A 23647-nucleotide genomic window follows, 5' to 3' on the forward strand; every position below is an offset into this window, starting at 1 on the left:
TTTATCTAAAAAGTTTTTTTTATTAGAATACAATTTACAACCATGCTTAACCTAAGTAGATACTTAATCAATTTCTATTTTGTTCTAATAAAATCGCCATCAATCTTTCCGCTCGAAATATTTATGTCAAGTTTGTTTTAATTCGCTTTGTTTCACGCTCTGTAAGGTCGTAACATGGTGATTTATCATAAAATAATTAATAAAAATAGTTACCTTGTTTTATTGTTTTTTTTATTTGGTTGTTTATTATGATAGATCATAGAAGTGCACCATTTTCGACTTCGATTTCAGGAGAGAAAAATTAATATTTGTTTAAATGTACCTATTTGTTTTTGTTCTACTACCATCGTTCTCACTTTACAACAAAGTAAGTCCATATTATAAAATAATGTCACTGAAAATGAAAGACACAGTTGAACATCCCAACAAGATTCATGACAGAGGCGGCAAAACAAAAACTGGCATTTTCGCACGTCGCCCGTGTTTCGGGAAAGCGCGGGAAAGCGTTTAACGTCACTTGTTCTAAATTCGTTTTGTACCTTTTAGAGGCAAAGGCTTCAAACTATACAGCCGCATTTGAACAATTTTTAAAAAGAGATTCTATTCGTATTTTGTTTGAAGCACAAATGTTTTATATAGGTTTTATAGTGATATATTTACATGCAAATTCGTGGCATAGGTACCTAAATAGTAAATACTGTTAAGACGTTCATTAACACTTTCAGGTAAGTACAAAATTTGCATTTCTAAGTTAGATCGAAATTATAACAGGCCACATTATTATTAGATAATGTAAGAAATTCGTATTATAGTTTTTAAGTTACAGATTTTCTATATGAGTTACGTTTAGGAACTAGAATAGCATCGTATAAAGATTCAACAATCGAAATTTTATGCAAGAAAATTATAAAAGGTAATAAAAACTTAGCAGGAACGCAAATAATCAGTGCATAATTATATAGAATTGATAAATCTCTTTCTTTTTATGAACTTCAGTCTATACGTATTCTTGTATAGTATGACTTCATGACGTGTTCTTAGAATAGAGAAGCCTCGAAGCAGAACGTAACACTATACAGATGTCACTAAAAGGAACTGCCATTCACGATTCATTGATGATTTTTTTTGTTACTATTATGCTTTGACAGCTATCCGTTGAAATTGACGTGTTAGTGATATTTGGTCAAGTAAGGAATTTTATTGGAAGCAAAATAATCGTAGGGCGCTTTATTATGAGACACTTGAATAAAAACATAATATGTATTAAATATGGAGGTAATTTTTAACAGTCAAGGGATGGTTTTGAGTTCCTAAACGTTGTACAACTTACAACCAGCATAAATATAATTAGGTAGGTACGACATATTGTTTTGTATTACGGTACATACGGTAGATTACGGTAGATATACATATTGCAATTTAAGTTACCTTTAGTACGAGCGTTAGGCCGCATCATTAATTTCAAGTGTGAATCTAAAAAAATAATAAAACTGCAACTTACGTTCTACATATTGACAAACTATTATTTGGAGATAGGTAGTAGGTACCTAGAACTATACGACAAAAATTGGAAAGTCGAGACATTTTTTTCGCGACGTTATAACCCCCATCGACTACACCGAACAGTAGTCAAGCCCATATTGCCATATGAACACACATACTTAAATAACACTAAATTGCAAATTCAGAGAAATTTTGAGGCGTTTCAAAATTACCGACTATCTATACAATAACATACAGCAGGTAGAAAATATATTTCACATCGCCCGCGTCGACCCAAAAAGGGTCTTTTCCAAGAATCTTGCTCCCACGTTCTTTTATAATAGACCCTTTGTATTTTTTTCATATAATTCTAGTTTATTTAATCCAAGTTTGAGCGAGTACGGAAAATAAAATGTACGAGAAATTTCTTTGTCGTATTTTTTTTTCGGTTTCGCGGAACGCGTTGGCCAGGATTGCGTACCGCCAAATTGGAAATATTAAATAATTGTCGATAATTTTCGTGTTGCCAGGTCAAATATGAAGAACAAAATAAATCCGGATATTTTATTATTCTTTCTTCAGTACATAACGAGCGAAGCTTACAGTAACATAGAAATCAAAGATCCGAAATAAGTACCTAACTGTACTGTACAATGGAAGCAACTGAACTAAACAATATGTTTTTGAAACACATATCTAGATATTAAATAAAATATATTACTTGAAAGTGTACCTACTGTATAATTCATTTCGAAACCTAATATAAGTTAGAGCTGTCTCTCTCCAAGCGCTTGTACTTGATAAGGACAAGAACAGATACCATCTGAAAAGTCTAAACAAAAAGTCGAATTTTGATGTTTCACTTTCGCCACGCGCTCTATAACTTATATATATACTTAGTGCAGAAGTACCTAGCAGGTTGTAAAATAAAATGGGTACAAAAATGGACAATACAATCTCCCGGCGGCCGGCAACATCCAGAATCTGCAAGCTTTTCTGAGTTCAAAACTACGGTATTTATAAAACGTGGTCCTCACATTTTGCATACTCAAGTCACAATATTGTAAAGTCCATACAGCGCCTCCTCTATTGTGCGAAGTAGCATTCTCTCGAGCACTAACTAATAATAATAATACTGTGGCGCCTACCGTGTCAATATAATAAGTATAAGTAGGCACGTTTATTGGCACGGAAGGTCGTGATGGACATTGCGTGCTATGAAAGATATTAAAATCTATCTGTTGCATCATTCGAATTTTTGTAAAAACTTAGTATCAGGTCTTGGGGTATATTTCAAATTATAAGATACCTACATACATATTATTAAGTTATTATGTTACCTTTTATTATTGTGAGGATATTTGAAAAAGTTTAAATCTGAGGTTTAAATATAATATTTGATTAAAACACATAAAATGAGAGATGATTTACCTACCTGCAACTATGTAATAGATATTATGAAAACTTACCATATATTAAGAACAAAAAATATATACCTACTTACCGGCCAAATTGAGAACCTCCTCCTTTTTGTTTGAAGTCAGTTAATAAGTTACATTTTTAAGTATTAAGTAAATAGACTTTTTATTTTAATTCTTCTCGATCTGCCATGTTAATTAACGTCCCTACTTCCTATGTGATTCAATCATGAATATAAACGTCAATGACCTTTTTGTGTCAAACGTCATTTAAAAAATACGATTTTCTCATTTTTCTTAAGAAATTATCGACAGCGCCCCCTCGTGAGTAAAAAATTGTAGCGCGTATCGATGCCGATGCAAAGAAGGGTTATAACAGGTATCTCAGTATTACAGCTATAGTGGCATAGCTGTTGATGTATTAAAAATGAAATCTTTTATTTCTTTAATGTTACTATTGTGTGTTACTTATAATACAGAATTATTACAGAAAGTAGGTACGAGTCGAGTCGCGAGAGTGGTCATCACTTAAATTATAATGATATTATAATATTTTTTTAACAATATCTGTTTATTGTTATTACTAATTCAAGTAAACTGTAAGTTAATATGCATAATATGGAATATAAAAGGGTGGTAATATTAATAATTTAATAATAGGTACTGAGCCAGATGTCATATAAAAATGTAGGTATTTGGTATTGAACTTACCTATATAATATGAAGTAAAAACAATAACAATAAAATAAAAATCGTATTTAATACAATTCTCGTTTTAAGTATCTGATAAGTGATAACATTACTTACCTAACTAAATGTCAAGGTGACGACTTTAATCAACTTTCACCAATAAAATATTTGAAAATTATTGTTAATTATTAAAATCGATAATATTAATTAATATTATTATGTAGATAATTAATAATTATATTTAAATTCTGTAAGAAAAGTGGATTAAATTTCAAAAATATACGTTTATTGGCTTCGCATTGGGCATTGAATAAACGAGCATGAAAATATGTGCTTGTTTACTTTGTTTTGACTGAATTAAGTATTAACGATTTACGAAAATTTTAAAAAAGTTTAGTATTGCTGTTAAAAAAATGAGTGCAATTTCACTATATTTTATCTGTAAATGTCGGTAAAACAGAATCTAAGGTAAGTGGCGCCAGCAGTCAGCACTGTTTTACCGACGTATCCGAATGTATCTGTCATGGCGAAGTGTTGCACGATTATGTGTACAATAAAACAAAAATAATGGTTTATATACGAAATAAATCAACTAGATGTGATAAAAACTATTGTGTACCATCACAGATATTATGATCAATGTGTAATTATTATTATAAATAGTCAGTGAGTTTAAAATGGACAAGAAAAATGCAATTCGGAGAGGGAAACGACCCTCCAAAGTGCTTGAAGAAAATTATTGGGATTGCAGCGTTTGTACATATAGAAATAACGCAGAAGCCTTTAAATGTTCAATGTGTGATGTTAGAAAAGGTATTTATATCATCCAATATGCTATTACTTTTACGGAATTCATGTAAATATAGGTCAAACTGTCAACATTTTTAAAGGTGAGCACGATACTATGGTAATAAACAATAATAATGCATGCATACGTGATAATTTGCATTACTTATCAGAATAAATTCGAGTTTAACCTTCACATGTGTCTAGACAAATACAAAATTCGGCGGTATCGATCAGTTTACCTAGGTCGTTAACATGTCTAGACTGAACCAAACTAATCAATATCTTTTGAATTTGAGTAGCCACATGAACAAATCTTAGCGTTGCAATTCTAAAACTGGACATTATTACAATTTTACTGTTTCAATAAACAAAACATTATCAAAAAGAATAAAGTAAATTGGTTTCCTTACATTATACATGCTTTGTTTAAGTTTTTGTTATATTTGTAAATTGCTGAAATACTTTACTCATTCATATAGCAGAGAAGAAATTAAAGTTCACTCAAATATCAACTCCTGTTTCAATGATACCTATACTTAATACCCTTTTGTATGTAAATCTGTTACCTTGTAATATCTTCCAACTTCTTATATTATTTTATTTAGTTCTTGTTATATCTATTATCCTAAAAGCATCCTTTTTAATGATCTAAATCTTAATATATATAAATCTCGAGTCACAATGTTTGTCCTCAATGGACTCCTAAACCACTTAACCGATTATAATAAAATTCGCACACAATGTGCAGTTCGATCCAACTTGAGAGATAGGATAGGTTTTATCCCGGAAATCCCACGGGAAAGGGAACTATCCGGGGTTTTCTCTGAAAACGCAGGCGAAGCCGCGGGTGGAAAGCTAGTAACATTATATAGGAACAGCTGAAGTCTGAACTCCTTTACGAGGTTATTGAACCAGTCTTTGACCTTTTTGTGTTGCCAGCTTTAGGAACAAAATTTAATATTCTCTTACTAACAAAGTTTGATAGGAAAAGTAATTTCCAATTAGGTATTGCTAATGAAATTTAATATTTTTATTTTTACTAATAAATAAAATTCGAATTCAATCTAAGTTTTCCTTCCTCAATTATGTTTGGCGTAATGTTCAATTGTAAATCTGTTTACTTAAGTAATTAATTACATAAGACTATATATTTTTTTATTGAAGCGGCTGAGAATCTGAAGTTGGTAAATTTAGACAGGACTTGAAAATGTATTTATTGTTAACTATGTGAGCGACTTCATTTGCATCAAAATAAAATATATATTTTATGCTTATCCCGATTATTATCTTATATCTATATCTGTGCCAACTTTCATATAGCTCTGACTAGGTTATTTTAAATGTAAGAATATAGATGGAAACAAATATCAATATTACATACTAGGATATGAGTTTGAATGCCTTCCAATTTTCATGTAAAAAGAAACTGATGTGTTAATCTTTGTATACTGTATTTCATTGACAACTTTTTCTTACTTACTGGAGTGGTGCAAAAACTATGAGTCTTAGCCTCGGACAATAAGACTATCCTAGGCCACCTCTTGCCACTTTTAGATCTGGAGGGTGCGCAGGTATAGACAACTCAAGCTAATATATTGTGATATAATGTCAGGCTTACTTTCAGTGTTTAAAATAAAATATAAAAAATTCGAACAGTTTTTATTTATTTATGCTTTAATGCTCTGATTAAATTACAAATTTAGACGTAACCTAGGATACATTGTAAGAAACGGCAGCCTTATCACTAAATAGCGATTTTTTCCAGACAATCAGTTGTACAGAGAGTTATTATCTTTATTTCTAGTAAATGGTATTACAGTTTGTTAACTATTTTAAACTATTTATAAGGATCAGAAAAAAATATATGTACTTTCAGTTAATAAAACTGTCATTCCAGTTGTGGAAATTACATCTATTTTTATAATGAAAATCATATTTTCTCTCTACTATCATATTTTCCAATTGGTACCTTATATTAGCACTGTATACAATGTGTACATAATATACCTGGCGGGTCACCATGACGTTTTAAAGCAGTATTAATTCCAGTATGAAATAACAGAGCTGTATACTTATATAGTGTATAGATTGTTTAGTGCCATCACTTTTATACTGGAAGCTGCTGAAACTCTTCAATGGCTGTCATAGATTGTTTATATGTAGAAGATGACTTTAGTTTCCAATTGTTACTCTTTCAAGAGTCAATCAATATTACTAGTCAGCAAAATAAATATCATAGAAGCGGATAACTAACTATGTTGCCTTTGGAGAATCTAATAGATTTTTCATCCTCTGTATATTATGTAGATTGTATGCAATAAATTTTATTCATAGGTTAGCTTATCCCTGTATATGTAGTTTGTAGATTGTATGCAATACATTGAATTCAGGCATTAATTTGTTAATTGACCACATCTGCCTACATTTCTGTCTTCTTAGTCAGATGTAGCACGCAAGTAAAGCCCTGGGATTTTTATTTTGCACTCTTATTTAGATCTTCCGTCCCATATATGTATATCTTTTCTTGTAGTTTAGTTTTTTCTTTGTAGTGTATTATTGGTTATATTAAATTTATACAATAATTCTGACTATCACATGGATGAATTATTGTAGGAAATATGCAGTCGAGCTCTTTTCGCGTATTTCAGTACGCCATAATATCTCTTGTAAACATATCATGACCTAAATGTGAGTTCTTTGATCACACAATATACATTATTGCGTCGTTATGTGGCTAAAACCGCTAAATACTAGAAATTCTGCCTTTTGAATACCATAATGTAAGGAAAATCATGCCTTGATAATCCTGTACGAAATATATAATTTACTTCTATTCTATGCTAGTGCTGTCACAGTGTTGGATGTTTACTATTTTTACATAGGTTCGACAAAATATGCCTAATTGGATAGTGGAAAAGCAAAAATATTTAAAATAGATTTTACATAGTCTGGTCATCTGGTGTATAGGGGCCCTTTCCATCTATTTACCATGTAAGCAAAGTCGCTAGAGAACGTAGTAGGTGGTATATGTGGGAAAAAATGGTGATTTACAAAATCCATATATATAATTTTCTTCTAAATTTATGTAATTTATGTTAAATTATAGATGAAGATGGCCATTGGTATTCAGAGATAGGGTCGCCTCCGCATTCCGACGTTCGCGTAACTGGGTCACGATAAGCGTGTCCCGTTTGATAAATTTCTAGAAACTAGGTACCTTATAGTGCTATAATATTGCTATAGTATGTGCCAGTTATGTAACTTGAAAGTTCTCTGGTAAAGGTTTTGAGGAGCTTTACTCTAGATCGTTGAAGTCTAGTTTTTTCAACAATTAGGGGATCATAGTAATATCGTAAATGATAGGAACAAAGAGTGGAATTATAGTTTCGGGTAATCTATAAGGTTCGGACCTGATGTTAAATTTAATTTTAATGTTAATTTTCCCATTCCTTGGGACTTTAGTCATGGTATTTCGGATAATAGGTCGATAAGATATTGTGACGTTAAAAGACATAAGAGAATAAGCTCGGGCTCAGAGTCTTTTAACGTGCTGACCAGAAAGAGGGATATAATAAATTTTATCGGTTTCATCACGAATCTACTCGATATGGATGGACAGATTTTAACGATTTTTCATGGATCTTCTTAACTTTGTATTGAAGTTAAAATGTACCTATTACATTATGCTGTTAATTCCTATATTACAACTATCTAGAAAATAACTCTTACGTTATCGTTAAAATAAGCACCGAACAACAAACTTTGAAACCCTCTTAACGTTGAAATGAGAGCTACATATTTAATAAACCACGTTATATACCAATCTACGAGTCTAAGATATACCATAAATACATAATATACTCCAGTATTTAGGCCTATAGATTCCCAGAAATTGCCTCTCAGACTTGGCTCGAGGCAATCCGAAATGTCTTAGAATTCAATTTGCTGGGAACGTGGTTTTGCGACACAGTTCTCGCATTAACCCCTATACTGGAGGTATAACTTGAATATTAGAATATCGGTTCGGAATAGAAAGGGCGTTACAAATTTCAAACTTGAGGGGCTGTTTTGTATAGTAGATGGTGGTGTAGATTGATTTCTAAGCGTTGTATATAAATCACGTCTAGCAAGTTTTGTAATGTAGTTCTTATCAATATATGCCTGCTAGTTGTCAAAACGGACCCTTACATTAAAAAAAAAAAATCACTGGCTTTTTCTGAATTCTTTCCAATTTCCGGAAATTTTCCCAATTTAATATCTCTTAAAACCTTGTAATGTAATGTAATCTTCAACATCTAATTTCGATTTACACACGCCCTTATTAATATTATAAAATCTGAAAGTGTCTGGAGATAGATAAGAATCTATAGACGATTACACGGACGATTTTTTTGCGGTGGAACATCTCATTCCCATGGGAATTTGGTCAAATTAATTTCTTGTTCTCTATTAAGGAATTGCTGTGACTTTCCTACCGAAGTGCTAGTAGGATAAAAGCAAGCTTTAACAGGCCACTATTCAAAGGTACCTCAACGCGGAAGCCCCGTATCAACCCGGCGCTGGTCGCTGCACAAGCTGCGGGCACAGCGCCGACCAGCTCGCAGAAACGGCCCAGGTCAGCCAACTCGCTCAAGAAGAAACGTCGACCGCCCAGACTTAATAACGTTGATAGGAGCTCCGCGCAGACCAGAGAGGTGAGGTTTTTGAAGATTTTTGTTGATTTTTAATAGATTTATAAGGTGATTACGTATCTATTGTAGAGCCATTTTAATAGGCAACATTTGACAGTTCAACAAAATTCAACAACGTAACCTAGTAACCACGACATAGAATAACATGATATTTCGTTTTGTTAGAACTGCACATTTGTTTAACTTTTTTCAATTACGATTACATATTTATAATAATAATGACCGATAGAAGTAATTTTAGGACTTGATTTTACTGATAAACCATTCTAAACATAATGAACAATTTCTGATTTAAAGAACTGACGTCGCTACAATTTTGTGTCAATAAACCTTTTTTCTTTTTAAATACCAGAGACGTTACTCTAAAAATCGAAATCTGACATCTAGAATCGAATGCATTGATTACTTGGGAATAAAAATTATCATAAATTATTGACATGTGTTTCAAGTTCGATTGACAAATGTTTCAAGTCCGTATCGATTAATTCACTTTAATCGATGTTTTTAAGCAGGTTACGACCTCATTCACACGAGAGCTTTTTTAACGTCCGTTAAAAAAGCGTCCAAATAGAACAAATGCATTCCCAAGTATATGTTCACACGTCAGCGCTTTTAAAGCGCGACGCTTTTTTATCGCGCAGTGTTCTATTTTCAACGCTCGGCGTTGGGCGTTAAATAAAATAGACCATAGGAAACTTCTTACTATTATTCAGACGAGCGCTAAAAAAGCGCCGGCGCTGCGTTCAGTATGCCGCACGCTCGCTCAGCGGTACCACGTGTTTGTTGTGCTTATAATCATCAGAAAATCGATACGATGTCGTGGATTGTTGATCCCGAACTATTAATTATAGATGTGGAGTCTCGTCCGTTCCTGTATTCAAAATCGTTATAGACATTTGAAAATAATTAAAAAAATTCCGGGGTATTGCCTTAACTCTTCGTACAGTGTCACAAACTGCCCTTTTAAGTATCTCTGTTCATTCAGAGGATGTACCCAGAATGCCTTTTGTTTCCTTTTTCGTCTTTTAATAACACAAATCGCTAGTGCCAATCTTTCTTTCTTTCAAATATACCTAACATATAAAAATTAAAACAGTAGGTTTTTTTATCATATTCCTTTAAGTAACATGTTTATCGATGACGAGTTTGAACAAATACCTAAGTAGGTACCTACAAGTAGTTTATTAAGAACAAACTTTCCGAGGAATTCTAAGCAAATATAATAATATAAATATCATAAAGATATTACGCAACTGACATTACGTAATTATTTTAGCAGAAACCATTTCCACGTCTTACTGAAGCCAGAGACGAGACATGAGTGATTTTAAAGCGTTAGTATGAACAACCACAGAGAGAACGTTTAAAAAGCGCCAACGCCGGGTTTTAACGCAACGCTTTTTTAACTCTCGTGCGAATGAGGTCTACCACCCTATGAAGATAAAATTGATAGACGTCAAATGTTGCCTATTAAATTGGCTCTACTATAGGTAATGTTCTTTTACTGTGTATGAAGGGAAATTAAGGTATTATTGATAGAGCGATGAAGCAAGGGCCTCCTTTTGAAAGAGTGCTTCTCAGTAGAATCCGGTGGTGATTGCTAAAACTATGTTATGACGTTTCAAAAGTGCTTCTAGAAGTCTAATTAAAAAATAAATGTTTGATTTTGAGTTTTAGTTTGAGGAGCACTTTCTAATGGAGGTTCTTGCGTTATGCAGCATGTGAGAGATACAGAAATTGACAGTAATTGTACAATGTAAATGCAACTTATGTACCTACATGACGATTTTTTGCTTGTGTCTGCATGAAAAAGTTTAAAAAATTAATTTCCTATGATTCTTAGATTAATTAAACGTGCTAAGTTCACATAATCGAGGGAGTTCCAAAGCAGTATTGTTGTCTCCGTCGTTAATAGTTATAGGCTAGCACTCCGACCAAGCTAAATAGTCACATGTACCACAAGTTTTCTAACCACATTATTCCCCCACAAGGTAACCGTAAGCGGTGTAACAGTAGTCATAACAGAATACAAGCCGAAGAAGTCAGTTTCCAGCAGTTCGAGTGACGTCGAATCGTCCAATGACGCGCGACCGTGATCTCTCAACTTCCATACAAATTATGTGCCCCTGGTACTTTGCATTTTATAATGACGCTCTTATTTTTTACATTATGTGTGTTAAAAATTATTAATTAATATTTTTATTGATTATAATATGACTTCGTATAAATTAAAATATAAAATATTAATATTAATAATGAAATAATGTTATACAATCTTAATCTTATCATTCTCATAATGATTTCTTGAGATCCTCCAAAATTCAAAGTCTTCGAAATTATGATCTATCTCATTAAAACAAATGAGATTCTTTTTATTAAAGGTATTTTAAAATTTAGTACAATTTATGAATTTGGTTTGGAGGTTATTATTGACTTATAAGGGTAAAGGAAATGACGTCACTCAAGGATTAAAAAAAATGCTTAAAGTTTGCGCGCCAATTCTTACCCAGCCATGATTCGCACCTTTAAATTAATGAATATTGATTACCCTTTCACCCTTTTAAGCAATCAATTATGATAAATTATTCATTACTGTTTTATGAATAAAAACATTTAGATAAGAGCGTCATTACGTAAAAGGTATTGTTTAAAAATAAAGATAATATATCTATCGTAGTACTTATAATTCATGAGTTCGTAAATTTATTTTAATTTTTTATATGCAGCTTTAATTTATTTCAAAATTAAATGTTACTTAAATAAAAACAATATTCGCATAGCAACAAAAAAAGGATCATCCAGTTTGTATTTTTCTATGTTATCTTCTAATATGTAGTAGAGTTAAAAAGCTTTAGACAGCATCACAATATATATTTTTAGTACTGATTGCAATTGAATAATTTTATATTGTTACAGTATCTATTGCGTAGCATAATTATTTATTATATTGTATTGAAACGCGTAGGTTATAGTAACGCCCTCAATGTGGTAATTGAAGTGACAGTTTTATAAATGTAGGACATATTAACATATTTTCAAGGGCAATAGTGTGCCCTTTGAATTAATAACAATCGGATATCACACGTCTTTCAAATAATTAAAATATTTTATTCTTTATTATTTTACAGTTTACAGTTTTATTAGAGCTTCTTTAAAACAGTGAAAGTATTATTCGTGAGATATAAGTACTACGATAGATGCTTTGTTATTACAAATGTAACGCTTTAATTTATAATAATACATAATCACATTTTTTTTTCATATTTATTCTGTATTGATGACTCGAATTTTCATTCTTATTTTATACGTATTTATTTGTATCAGACTGACGGTTAGTTTAGTATAATTTATATTTTTAGTTTTTATCTACATATTTTGTAGTAAGTAGTTTTATTAAGTTAATTATATTCTGTTATTTAAACATCACGTAATAATTGACACACATTAGAGAGATCGTTTTGAAAAACTTTTTTGAGATATCCGTGTCAATAAAAAAAAAAAAATGTTTTTTTGAAGCGTGTTCGTTCTAAAAATTCTGTACTCTCTCTATTTTGTGTAAGTACTCCATTTATTTTAATAAGACATTACAAAGAAGGTGCCTGTATACATAATAGACTGCTTTTAAAAATAAATTAATAAATGCAAACGTCAACATTGTAAGTAGAATTTTGTATAGCATAATTGATGGTATTATTTATTTGATCTTGGTCGATTTTGAAATTAAAGATTTGAAACTGATATATTTTAACGATTTTATACTAAAATAATAATATTTGTGTGTAGTAGAAAACTACCGAAACGATAGGTATTTATGAATAAAGGACAAAAGTACAGTAACCCTGCTAGAAAGCAGAAAAAACGTGCTTAAACTCAGTTTTTGAATCTTTAATTTCATAGTTTTCCTGTGTATTCATCACAAAAATTACGATTACAATGGCTGTATACCTAAGTGTATAGTTTAAACGACTTTTTGTTTATCTGTGCCAATGAGCGTCTTTAGGGTGCTTTCCATCAATAATGTGAGAGTGTGTGTAGCGAGGAATGTGTTTCTAAATAACCAATCATTTATTAAAGTGAAACTTTTATTACATCGTCTCAAACTTTTTGGTCTGTGTAGCGCAGGTCGCGTGTATCCGGTCGGCTGCCGAGTAGGTATACCTACTCGGCAGCCGCGATACCGCGATACACACGCGACATGCGCTACACAAAGCAGTGTTCGGAACCGTTCGAACAGTTTCACCTTTACCGTGGTTTCATAAAACCACACAACATTTTTCATATCGTTAATTTACTTTGAAGTTTCATGCGTTTAGACTTTAGAGTATGAAGCTATATGGTTATATACTACTAGAGGTCCGCCCCGGCTTCGCCCGTGGTACATATTATTTCGCAATAAAAGGTAGCCTATGTCCTAGTCTTTCTCAGGGTCTAAATATTATCTGTGCCAAATTTCATCAAAATTTAGGTCCAGCCGTTTATGCATGAAAATTGAAAACCATACAAACATACAAACTTTTCCTGTTTATAATACATATTAGTATAGATAGGTTAATTACAAACACATTCCTCGCTACACATCCTCACACTTTAGTGGTGGAAAAGCACCCTTAATGTATTTGAAATGAAATAATTATAGTAGAGCCATTTTAATAGGCAACATTTGACAGTTCAACAAAATTCAACAACGTAACCTAGTAACGACAACATAGAATAACATGATATTTCTTTCTGTTAGATCTGCACATTTGCTTAACTTTTTTCAATAACGATTACATATTTATAATAATAATGACCGATACAAGTAATTTTAAGATTTCATTTTACTGATGAACCATTCTAAACATAATAAACAATTTCTGAATTGAAAAACTGACGTCGCTACAATTTTGTGTCAATAAACCTTTTTTCTTTTTAAATACCAGAGATGTTACTCTAAAAATCGAGATCTGACATCTAGAATCGAATGCATTGATTACTTGTGAATAAAAATAATCATAAATTTATAAATTCGATTGACAAATGTTTCAAATCCGTATCGATTAATTCACTTTAATCGATGTTTTTAAGCAGGTTACCTCTCTTCGAAGATAAAATTGATAGACGTCAAATGTTGCCTATTAAATTGGCTCGACTATAATGTGTTAAAATCTCTCAAAGTTAGATTTTTTGATAGATTAAAATATAATAGTTGTAATTTGTTTGTTGCGTAAAATCCTTTGAGACAGAGCATAATGAATTATGATAGGGAATAAAGGTTGCCATATTGTTAAATGTTGGAAAAAATTGTAAATATGGATTGGACCAGCGGGTCACTGCCAAGACGAAGCTGTACATATGCGAATGGTATTTATTGTAGTTTTCATAAGATGAAATATTTATTTGTAATAAAAATAGTAAAAAAGCGGGAGATAATTTGAAACGAATTCTTTTTCAAAATGGCGGAAGAATAGAACGTAATAACTATTGTAAAACGCACAAAAGGTAATCAAGTTATCGAATATTATTGTCTATTATTAATTAATTAATAAAACTATTTGTATTATGTTATGATAACAAACTTTTCGAATGGAATTCTATTTATTTAGTTGATTACAAATTCGTTTGTTTTTGGCGCGGTTTCAAATTTGAATTTCAAATGTCACCTAACATTTTTAGGTTATGACCTCAATATGCGTCATAAAATGAATATTGTTTTTTTTAACAATGCTGTAACTAGCCTTTTATGCTTAATTATTTATTGCATAAAAATAGTGGAAAATGATATATCATTTGTCTAGCAGTCGGGAAGATGTAGGTTTGTGGTTTTGTTCTAGCAACGGCTGTATTATTTTCTTAGTGAAATTGAATTCTAAAAGCTCTGGATACACATCTTTTTGTCGTTTAGACGTGACAATTTCTTAATTAAACACAATATCATCTCAGCCCATATACAGGGTGTCCCAAAAAGTAGTGATGAACGGAAGCTGGGAGGTAGAGGACCTAAAGGGCTATCCGAATCACCCCCATGTATGTTATGCGATTTTTCGTATTTTCGGAGTTATGACGTTTTTTTCAATTTTTCACCTATCGCCGAGTACGGTGATATTTTCACTCATGGTGACGTCAATTATTGCGGAAGGTGCTTGATTTTTTTTGTGTGCTAAGCTGAAAGATAGGCCAATTCAGTATGGTAACATTTACTATCGTTAGATCTTTGAATGGAATAAAAAAAAGAATTAAAATGCCAAGAAAGATAAAATTACCCAGTATGTTCTCCACTTCAAGGGCCCGTAAAAAAATAAAATCACATAAAAAAAGTTTTCCATTTGGCTTTTAAAAACTTGCTCTATCTATCAGGTAGCTACCCTGAAAATTTCATTTTATTATTCAGAAGGCTTCAATCGAAAAATTGAAATCTAAATGAGGTAAGTGCAAAAATTGAATTAACATGATGATTAATAAAAACAAATTAAAACCAATAAGAAGGTGTTTAATTACCAGAAATTTTTAAAATGACCCCGCTATTGCTCAGTGCAAGTGCGACATCACCGTAAAAAGTTGTCTTTTAAATGTCTGAATGCCCTTTTATCATTTTTAATGGTTTCTTCTGCTACTATGAATTTCCAGGTTATTTCGTTCAAATTGTGGCAGTCTCTCGTCTTTGTAGTATCCCCACGGAAATAAATCAATAGGGTTTATGTCCGGGGACCGTCGAGGCCAGGCTAAAGGGCAAAGATACCCTGAAAGATGGATTGGTCGTTGCAGCCTGCGCATGCGCTGGTGACGCCTGCCTTAAAGCCTGGCCTGCACGGTCCCTCGACCTAAACCCCATTGATTTGTTTCAATGGGGATACTAAAAAGACCTCGGCTACTTGAGAGAATGCTACAATTTGGACGAAATAACCCGGAAATTCATAGTAGCAGAAGAAACCATAAAAAATGATAAAAGGGCATTCAGACATTTAAAAGACAACTTTTTACGGTGATGTCGCACTTGCATTGAGCAACAGCGGGGTTATTTTAAAAATTTCTGGTAATTAAACACCTATTTATGGGTTTTAATTTGGTTTTAATGATCATCATGTTAATAAAATTTTTGCACTTACCACATTTAGATTTCAATTTTTCGATTGAAGCCTTCTGAATAATAAAATGAAATTTTTAGGGTAGCTACCTGATAGATAGAGCGAGTTTTTAAAAGCCAAATGGAAAACTTTTTTTATGTGATTTTATTTTTTTATGGGCCCTTGAAGTTGTGAACATACTGGGTAATTTTATCTTTCTTGGCATTTAATTCTTTTTTTATTCCATTCGAAGATCTAACGATAGTAAATGTTACCATACTGAATTGGCCTATCTTTCAGCTTACCACACAAAAAAAATCAAGCATCTAGCGCAATAAGTCACGTCACCATAAATAAAAATCTCATCGTACTCAGCGATAGATGAAAAATTGAAAAAAATGTCATAACTCCGAAAATACGAAAAATCGCATAACATACATGGGGGTGATTCGGATAGCTCTCTAGGTCCTCTACCTCCCAGCTTCCGTTCATCACTACTTTTTGGGACACCCTGTATGTTCTAACTGCTGGGACACGGGCCTCCTATCTGGGTTCAGGCCACGTTGGCCAAGTGCGGGTTGGCACTTGTCACATGTCGCCAAAATTTTTATTATTGTATCAGTTACCTGCACCCTTGCATTTTTTGCGATTAGAATTCTTTATAGAAATTATGAACTATAGCTTCAATTTATGATCTTATCACTAGACTGGTTGTAGTATTTTCCTTAGGGCTGTCGCAAATTTTTGTTTTATATAATATGATTGCTTTTTTTTCATAATGTAAAATAAATAATTTCGTAATCCATTTTTACACGGCTTCATCACACTTCACATTCCTACGTCAAAGTAGATACCTAAAATGAAATAATTTTAGTAACATATTTAAAAATTCATTCATGGTTTTATATTACTGAAATAAATAATATGGTAAATTTTTTAACAAAATAAGGAAAAACTAATAAAAATAATGAGAATGTAGTTTGCCATTGTATTGAATTTTATTTTTGTACTTCAGAAATCGCTAGATGTAAGGTAAATAACACCAATTTTTAATTATAAAATAAATAAATGAAACAGTTTTGTATATTATTTTATGTACATTTTAGAATATTATAGAAATGTGTAGTGATTTTATATATTTATATATTTCCAATATGAAATCAATAAGATTTGTGTTTGTACCGTTTTAATATAATAATGAAGAAAACAAAGATTTTTTCAACATTTAAATAATTTCTGAGAGTTTGGGCCTTCATTTCACACTATCGAATGAATATGAATAAATTTCTTTGTTTCATTGTCTCTATAAAGAAAAAGTATCGTTTTATGAAATAATTTAAATGAAAAAAGCCCAATCCATTTTTATTAGAGCTAGCGCGCACGAGTAACTTTGTCTCCGCAACTATTTTGTCTCTCCCATCAATTTGTATGGGGAGTTGCGTCGCTACGTGCGCGCACTTTCATACTAGCCCATAGGTGGGGGAGACAAAATAGTTGCGGAGATAAAATAGTTGCGGAGACAAAGTTGCTCGTGCGCGCACTGTCTTAAACTGTAAATAGTTAATAGTGACAGCTCGGCCAAAATTATGACGAATAATTTTTCATTTTCGCGCCATTAAATGTCAATTGTCAAAATGACAGCGACGTATTATGTAGTGTTTGTCTTCTAGAGTATTCTATTTAATTTAGATTCGCTAAATGTTAACGTAATGTGTAAAAATGTAGTAAATGTTAATTATTTTTAAGACTAATGTATTGTGCTGTATATAAAGGATGTGGAATTAAAAAGCATTTTTATTTATTAACCCTGTTTGTTTTTATAGATGAAAATATGACCTGTCTATATGCCTGGTGCATGAAATTAGTGCATCTTCATTTTATTCTGTAAATTTCTATATCTATTTTATCTACTAAATTCAAATAGAAGAAACATGTGTGTTTTTATACGTATGTTTGAAAAGTTTTCACTCAAAAACTACTATTTCAAAATTGTTTCACCAACAGAAAGCTTTCTTCCTGAGTCACAGTTTAGATTGTAATGAAATCCATACTAATATTATAAATGCGAAAGTAACTCTGTCTGTCTGTCTGTTACTCAATCACGCCTAAACTACTGAACCAATTTTCATGAAATTTGGTATGGAGATATTTTGATACCCGAGAAAGGACATAGGCTACTTTTTATCCCGGGAAAATGACGCAATCCCGGAAATCCCACGGAAACGGGAACTATGCGGGTTTTTCTTTGTCTGCGCGGGCGATGTCGCGGGTGGAAAGCTAGTTCACAATAATTATTAATTTCACACTTGCCCAAGGATTGGTGATTTGATACATTATCATGTACCGAGCTGTTAGTGTACGGTCTACATATTATATTGCGTAAGTTACACGTAAACGAACATAAACGGACTCGCGGGCACAAGCTAGTTATTGTATAAAACAGCTAACTGTTAGAATTAAAATAACCCGTTAAGATTAAAGGACGAGACTAGCTGTGCCGTTTTTAGCTCTACATGAGGACGTCGTTAGGATGACATTCCAGTAAGTAAAGCTAGGATATTATAAGCTATAATTTATTTTTAAAACATTCCTAAATTAAACATTTAAAGACAAGCAATTATTTTACTTGTAAAGTAATTTATAATTCAATAGAATATTATAAATCGACAAATCTATAACACAACATACCTACCTACCTAATATTTATGGCACCCATGAAACAAAAACAGTAAGTAAAACTTTCTTGGTAAATTTTCAGCTGATGAATAATTCGAGAAAAAGTAAAAATAGTTGAAGGTAACCTATTATTTTTATTTATAACTAGATTTCCGCCCGCGGCTTCGCCCACGTTTGCAAAGGTAAACCTGCATAGTTCCCGTTCCCGTGGGATTTCCGGGATAAAAACTATCCTATGTGTTAATCTAAGTTACGCTCTATATGTGTGCTAAATTTCATTGTAATCGGTTCAGTAGTTTTTACGTGAAAGAGTAACAAACATCCATACATCCTTACAAACTTTCGCCTTTACAATATATATTAGATAGATTAGATATTAGATAGATATTAGATATGCTCACGATATCTACAGAATATTTATCAAAAATGTGGATAAAAGAGAAAACTAAAGTCATGCATTACAAGAAATACCAGAAAGTGTCTTTTTAGTAACCAGGTAGTTTTAGCACTATTAACAAATCAGAATTTACCTTAATAATTTTATTTAATATCAATAACAACACAATGAAATAATAACATATCTATCGCTTCTCTTTCCCTGTTCCCATTCCTTGTCGGCGTCCTTTGAGCCAGTCTTCCTTTTGTAAAGTTGCGTGACAGTCAGAGATTACGATACGCCGGATTCTTGGAGCCTAGTGATAATTTATAGCTTTACTTATAACTATCAGCTTTTATCCTGTATTATCTAGACTGCAGTGTGATTTTTAAAGCTTAAAATGCAGTTTAGTAGAGATTTAGTGAATATCTATAGTAAATAATATACATAATAGTAAGAAACCGAATTAATCAATCTATTTCTCTTCAAATTAGATGGTATTTAAGCTTCTTTTATTGGTCACTCTTCTTTCTTTTTGATCTGAAAAGAAACAACATACAAGGAAATAGTTATAGACACGCCAAACTTCATTTTTTTTTAATTTCTTTATAAGGCGGAAACAACACTCCAAAGATCATTAAAACCGGTCGAATAATACTGACTCCAATTATAAATGGTCTAACTCTGTATCTTTATATCTAACACTAGCCGCTCCGCGCGGTTTCACCCCCGTGGCTCCACCCCTGTTGGTCGTAGCGTGATGATATATAGCCTATAACCTTCCTCGATAAATGGGCTATCTAACACCGAAAGAATTTTTCAAATCGGACCAGTAGTTCCCGAGATTAGCGCGTTCAAACAAACAAACAAACAAACAAACAAACTCTTCAGCTTTATAATATTAGTATAGATGATTTCATTAACAGACAATTCGACATTTACAATATAACAGAGTTCAAACCGTTTTAGTGCATTTAAATTTCTAAAGCACAGTTTGTTGTACAATACAAAGTTTAAAATAATAACTAGTTACTTACTACAATACCGTGTTTTCCGACAGTTTCCAACCGTTAATAATCCCCGTATAATGCCTCGTAGAACCACAATAAATACATATTTCTTAATATTCCTACGGCCTTTATGAGCTATTTTTCATGAAAACTATTTTTCATAGAAAATGTGGACCACCAACTGTTTTATTAGACGGGGCTATAAATTTTCCTGGCGTGCCTATTCTGAATTAAAATAAAGATATTATCGAAGTTTATCGAATGAAGCGGCAATATAATTATTATTAGGTATATATGTACATATATAACTTATTACTTAATAAATACACCTTTAAAACACGTTTCGATCAATTTACTCTTTGATTACTACAGGGCACTTGCATTTTACAATTTTTACAAAATTATGCCTGCACTAAGAGGTAGGGCGTGCCGCTCCACCAAGGCCGAGTCAAACTTAGTCTAAAGCTTACAACACATTATCGACAAAAATAAAATAGGTGACCTGTTTATCAATTATCACTCACAAACAACAACATTATATTCAGATAATCAATATAAAAATACAGATTAAAAATGATACAAGTTTTTGAAATATAGTATACTTCAGTCAACAAGAATAAGACCGCGTCGGGATGTCGTCACAGAATTGTATTTATATATTTTTATATGACCACGTCTAATATATGGCTTAGTGACACATATATTTCGTCTGCGACAGATAAATGTGTGTTCATTTCATGTATATTCGCGAAAAAATATTTATTTTATATCGCATTTGAGGAATGGTTTGTTTTTTATTAGAATGAATGAGTCGAAGCTGTCCGGTATCGAATTAATGTCAAAATAGAAATGATGGAAATATTTTATGGATATAAATATTAATAAAATAAATATACCTACTTACACGCTTTTGATTTATGTTTTTCTATTTAATATTTTGGTTAAATTATAAATAAAATACAAGATATAAGCTTCAAAAAATTAAGATAGGTATGCTAAGAAAGTCGATTAAAAAGACGACTATTGTCTTTTCTCAATTTTCCAGCTATGTATCTTCAAAAATTATTGCTATTAATTAGGGATGTAACGATACCGATACCAATACCGATATATCGGCCGATATATCGGCAAGCCGATATATCGGTATCGCCGATAATAAATCAACCGATACCGATACTTTTTTATTAAATTCTTTCTTTTCTTTTATGTTTTTGCATTGTATTCATTCATATTGTTTTATTTCTGTTTCTGTAATAGTGTTAAGGAAGAGCGGAACCTCCTGACACAAGCATTTTATTTGCTTACTAGGAGTGTTCCAATCACAAATTTGTTTATGTAAAGGAAAGAAATAAATAATTTTGAATTTTTTTAATTTTTAACGTGATAACGTTTTTAAAATCGTTTTAGTCGGGTGACATGTTCATAAACTTGTGTCACACCAAAACTTCACGAGCGCGATCGCAGGTATAACGAGAGAGAGACGGACCGATCTCCCGTTTCATCTCAGGCGCTGCCACTGCATTATGTTATCACTAGACATCGGATTATATGCATTTGCATATTTGCATATGCAAATGCATAAAACTCGCTAATTACGGCGTTAGTGCATATTTTAGCCTTTTTCCCCAATAGTGCATATTTCGTTAAGTAACGGGAGTTTTGATTGGTCGACTAACCTTTATTAGCCAATCAGAACGCTCAGCGAGTAAACAAACCCTATTTTGGCATTGTAAAATGGCGAAAAATTACAAAATGGGCTCCATTTTAAGTAAATTTTGAGCTATTCAAAATAGGGCTAGATTACCCTAAAACTTAAAACATGGGTTGAATTCCAAAAAAGGGCTAGATTTAGCCCGGAAAGGTCTAAGGTGGCAACACTGGGCTCGCGGGTGACAAACGTCACAAATTTGCGCTCGAAAATTAGGTAAAAATGCCTAATTGTATATTGGCACAAAAACTATACTAAATTTCATGAAAATTTCACTGTATTTGTACAATCTTTGATTTAAATATATAAAATAATAAAGGTTTTTTGATTTTGTATTGTGCATATTTTAGGCATATCAGTCGTTTTTAGTGCTTATTTCGGCCTTTTTTAGTGCATATTTGCATGCATATTTTGGCATTTTGTTAGTGCATATAATCCGATGTCTAGTTATCACGTAAACATCTCGATCGTAAACCTACTTTACAAACAACCAATTTTTTTGATATCAAATAATTAAAAAATCCGCGCCCAATGAACGATGCGAGAGGCCGCCCGCGCGTGCGCACTTTGTTTTCTGAAAAAACTCTACCAATTATAGTAAACTTTTATTATACCCGGCGCGGCGAATGATGATCCCTATGACAGTTCGTCTTAGTGATTGCTCGTATGATGGGTCGTGTCGATACTTTACTATTTTATAGGCAAAGGCGTGGTTTGCATTCATCCACGTCGGTAAACATGTTTTTATAAATATTATAAAATGAATTTTTAACTAAAATTTTTAACGTCTTTTATGTTGTTGTTGTATTAATTTAAGTTTTTTGCATAGATTAAGTAGGTTAAAGTAAAACGAAAGTTTTCCAAAACATAAAAATGCGCCTTATCATTTTCACGTAATTTTTAACCCGTTTAACACAGTGTATATTATTTTATCGTGAAAATGGAAGCCCCCATTTAATTTGTCTAAAAAACTTATATTATCATAGGTAAGTAAATTAACGCGAACGGTAATTAATTAATTAATTATGCTGCGAAGCTTAAGCATGGAAAAAATGTGATCTCGTTTCCATTATCGAAATTTGTTTATCGATACTTTCCGCACTAGTCGATAAATGCCAACGATGTAAATTTTGTAGGACGTAAACGTAAAGTCAGATTGATATAATTTCTCGTAAATGTTAAGAATTGTTATAATTCCAACAGAATATCATTGTTATGGCATAAAGCTACGTAAAAATTAATAAATGCCATTTTTAGACGCTTCCAATACGTTTCTAATTTAATGGTGACGCCGCGCCATTACAAGTTTGTCTCTTGAGAATAATTGTCAGTGTCATAGGGATCATCATTCGCCGCGCCGGGTATAGGTACTGATTGTATGTGTATTACTTCAAGTTTAACTGACTTCGTAAAATAATAATACCAAAATAAATGGTTTTGTTGTTTTTTGATTTGGCATTTTTATTTAAAAGAATACGATTAACAGTTGTCTCTGTTAAATGTTGGTAACTTTTTATGCATAATTCACTATTTATTTTTCTACCAAGCCATCGATATCGGTATCGGTATCGGTATCGCCGATACATTACTACAAATATCGGTATCGGTATCGTATCGGCAAAATCATGTATCGTTACATCCCTACTATTAATCTAAAAAAGTACGTTACATACAGAAATCTATATTAAACCTAAGTATTTATAGATATAAATACTTACATATAATACTATACCTACTAGGTAAATAGGTTTTTTTCTTTTTATT

General features: G+C 32.0%; 1 protein-coding gene across 1 annotated transcript; it reads left to right on the forward strand.

Moving 5' to 3' along the window:
• Window positions 1-4096: 4096 nt before the first annotated feature.
• Window positions 4097-13153, forward strand: RYBP (ring and YY1 binding protein). The gene is made up of 3 exons (XM_090115144.1): window positions 4097-4403; window positions 8904-9073; window positions 11062-13153. Exons 1-3 carry the CDS (start codon window positions 4268-4270, stop codon window positions 11164-11166), a joined length of 411 nt encoding a protein of 136 aa, XP_089971270.1. The 5' UTR covers window positions 4097-4267; the 3' UTR covers window positions 11167-13153.
• Window positions 13154-23647: the final 10494 nt, after the last annotated feature.

This window comes from Colias eurytheme, chromosome 22 (genome assembly GCF_061535395.1).
Source record: "Colias eurytheme isolate Ceu_HAF_F1 chromosome 22, ilColEury1 Martin Lab GWU primary, whole genome shotgun sequence".
NCBI lineage: Eukaryota > Metazoa > Arthropoda > Insecta > Lepidoptera > Pieridae > Colias > Colias eurytheme.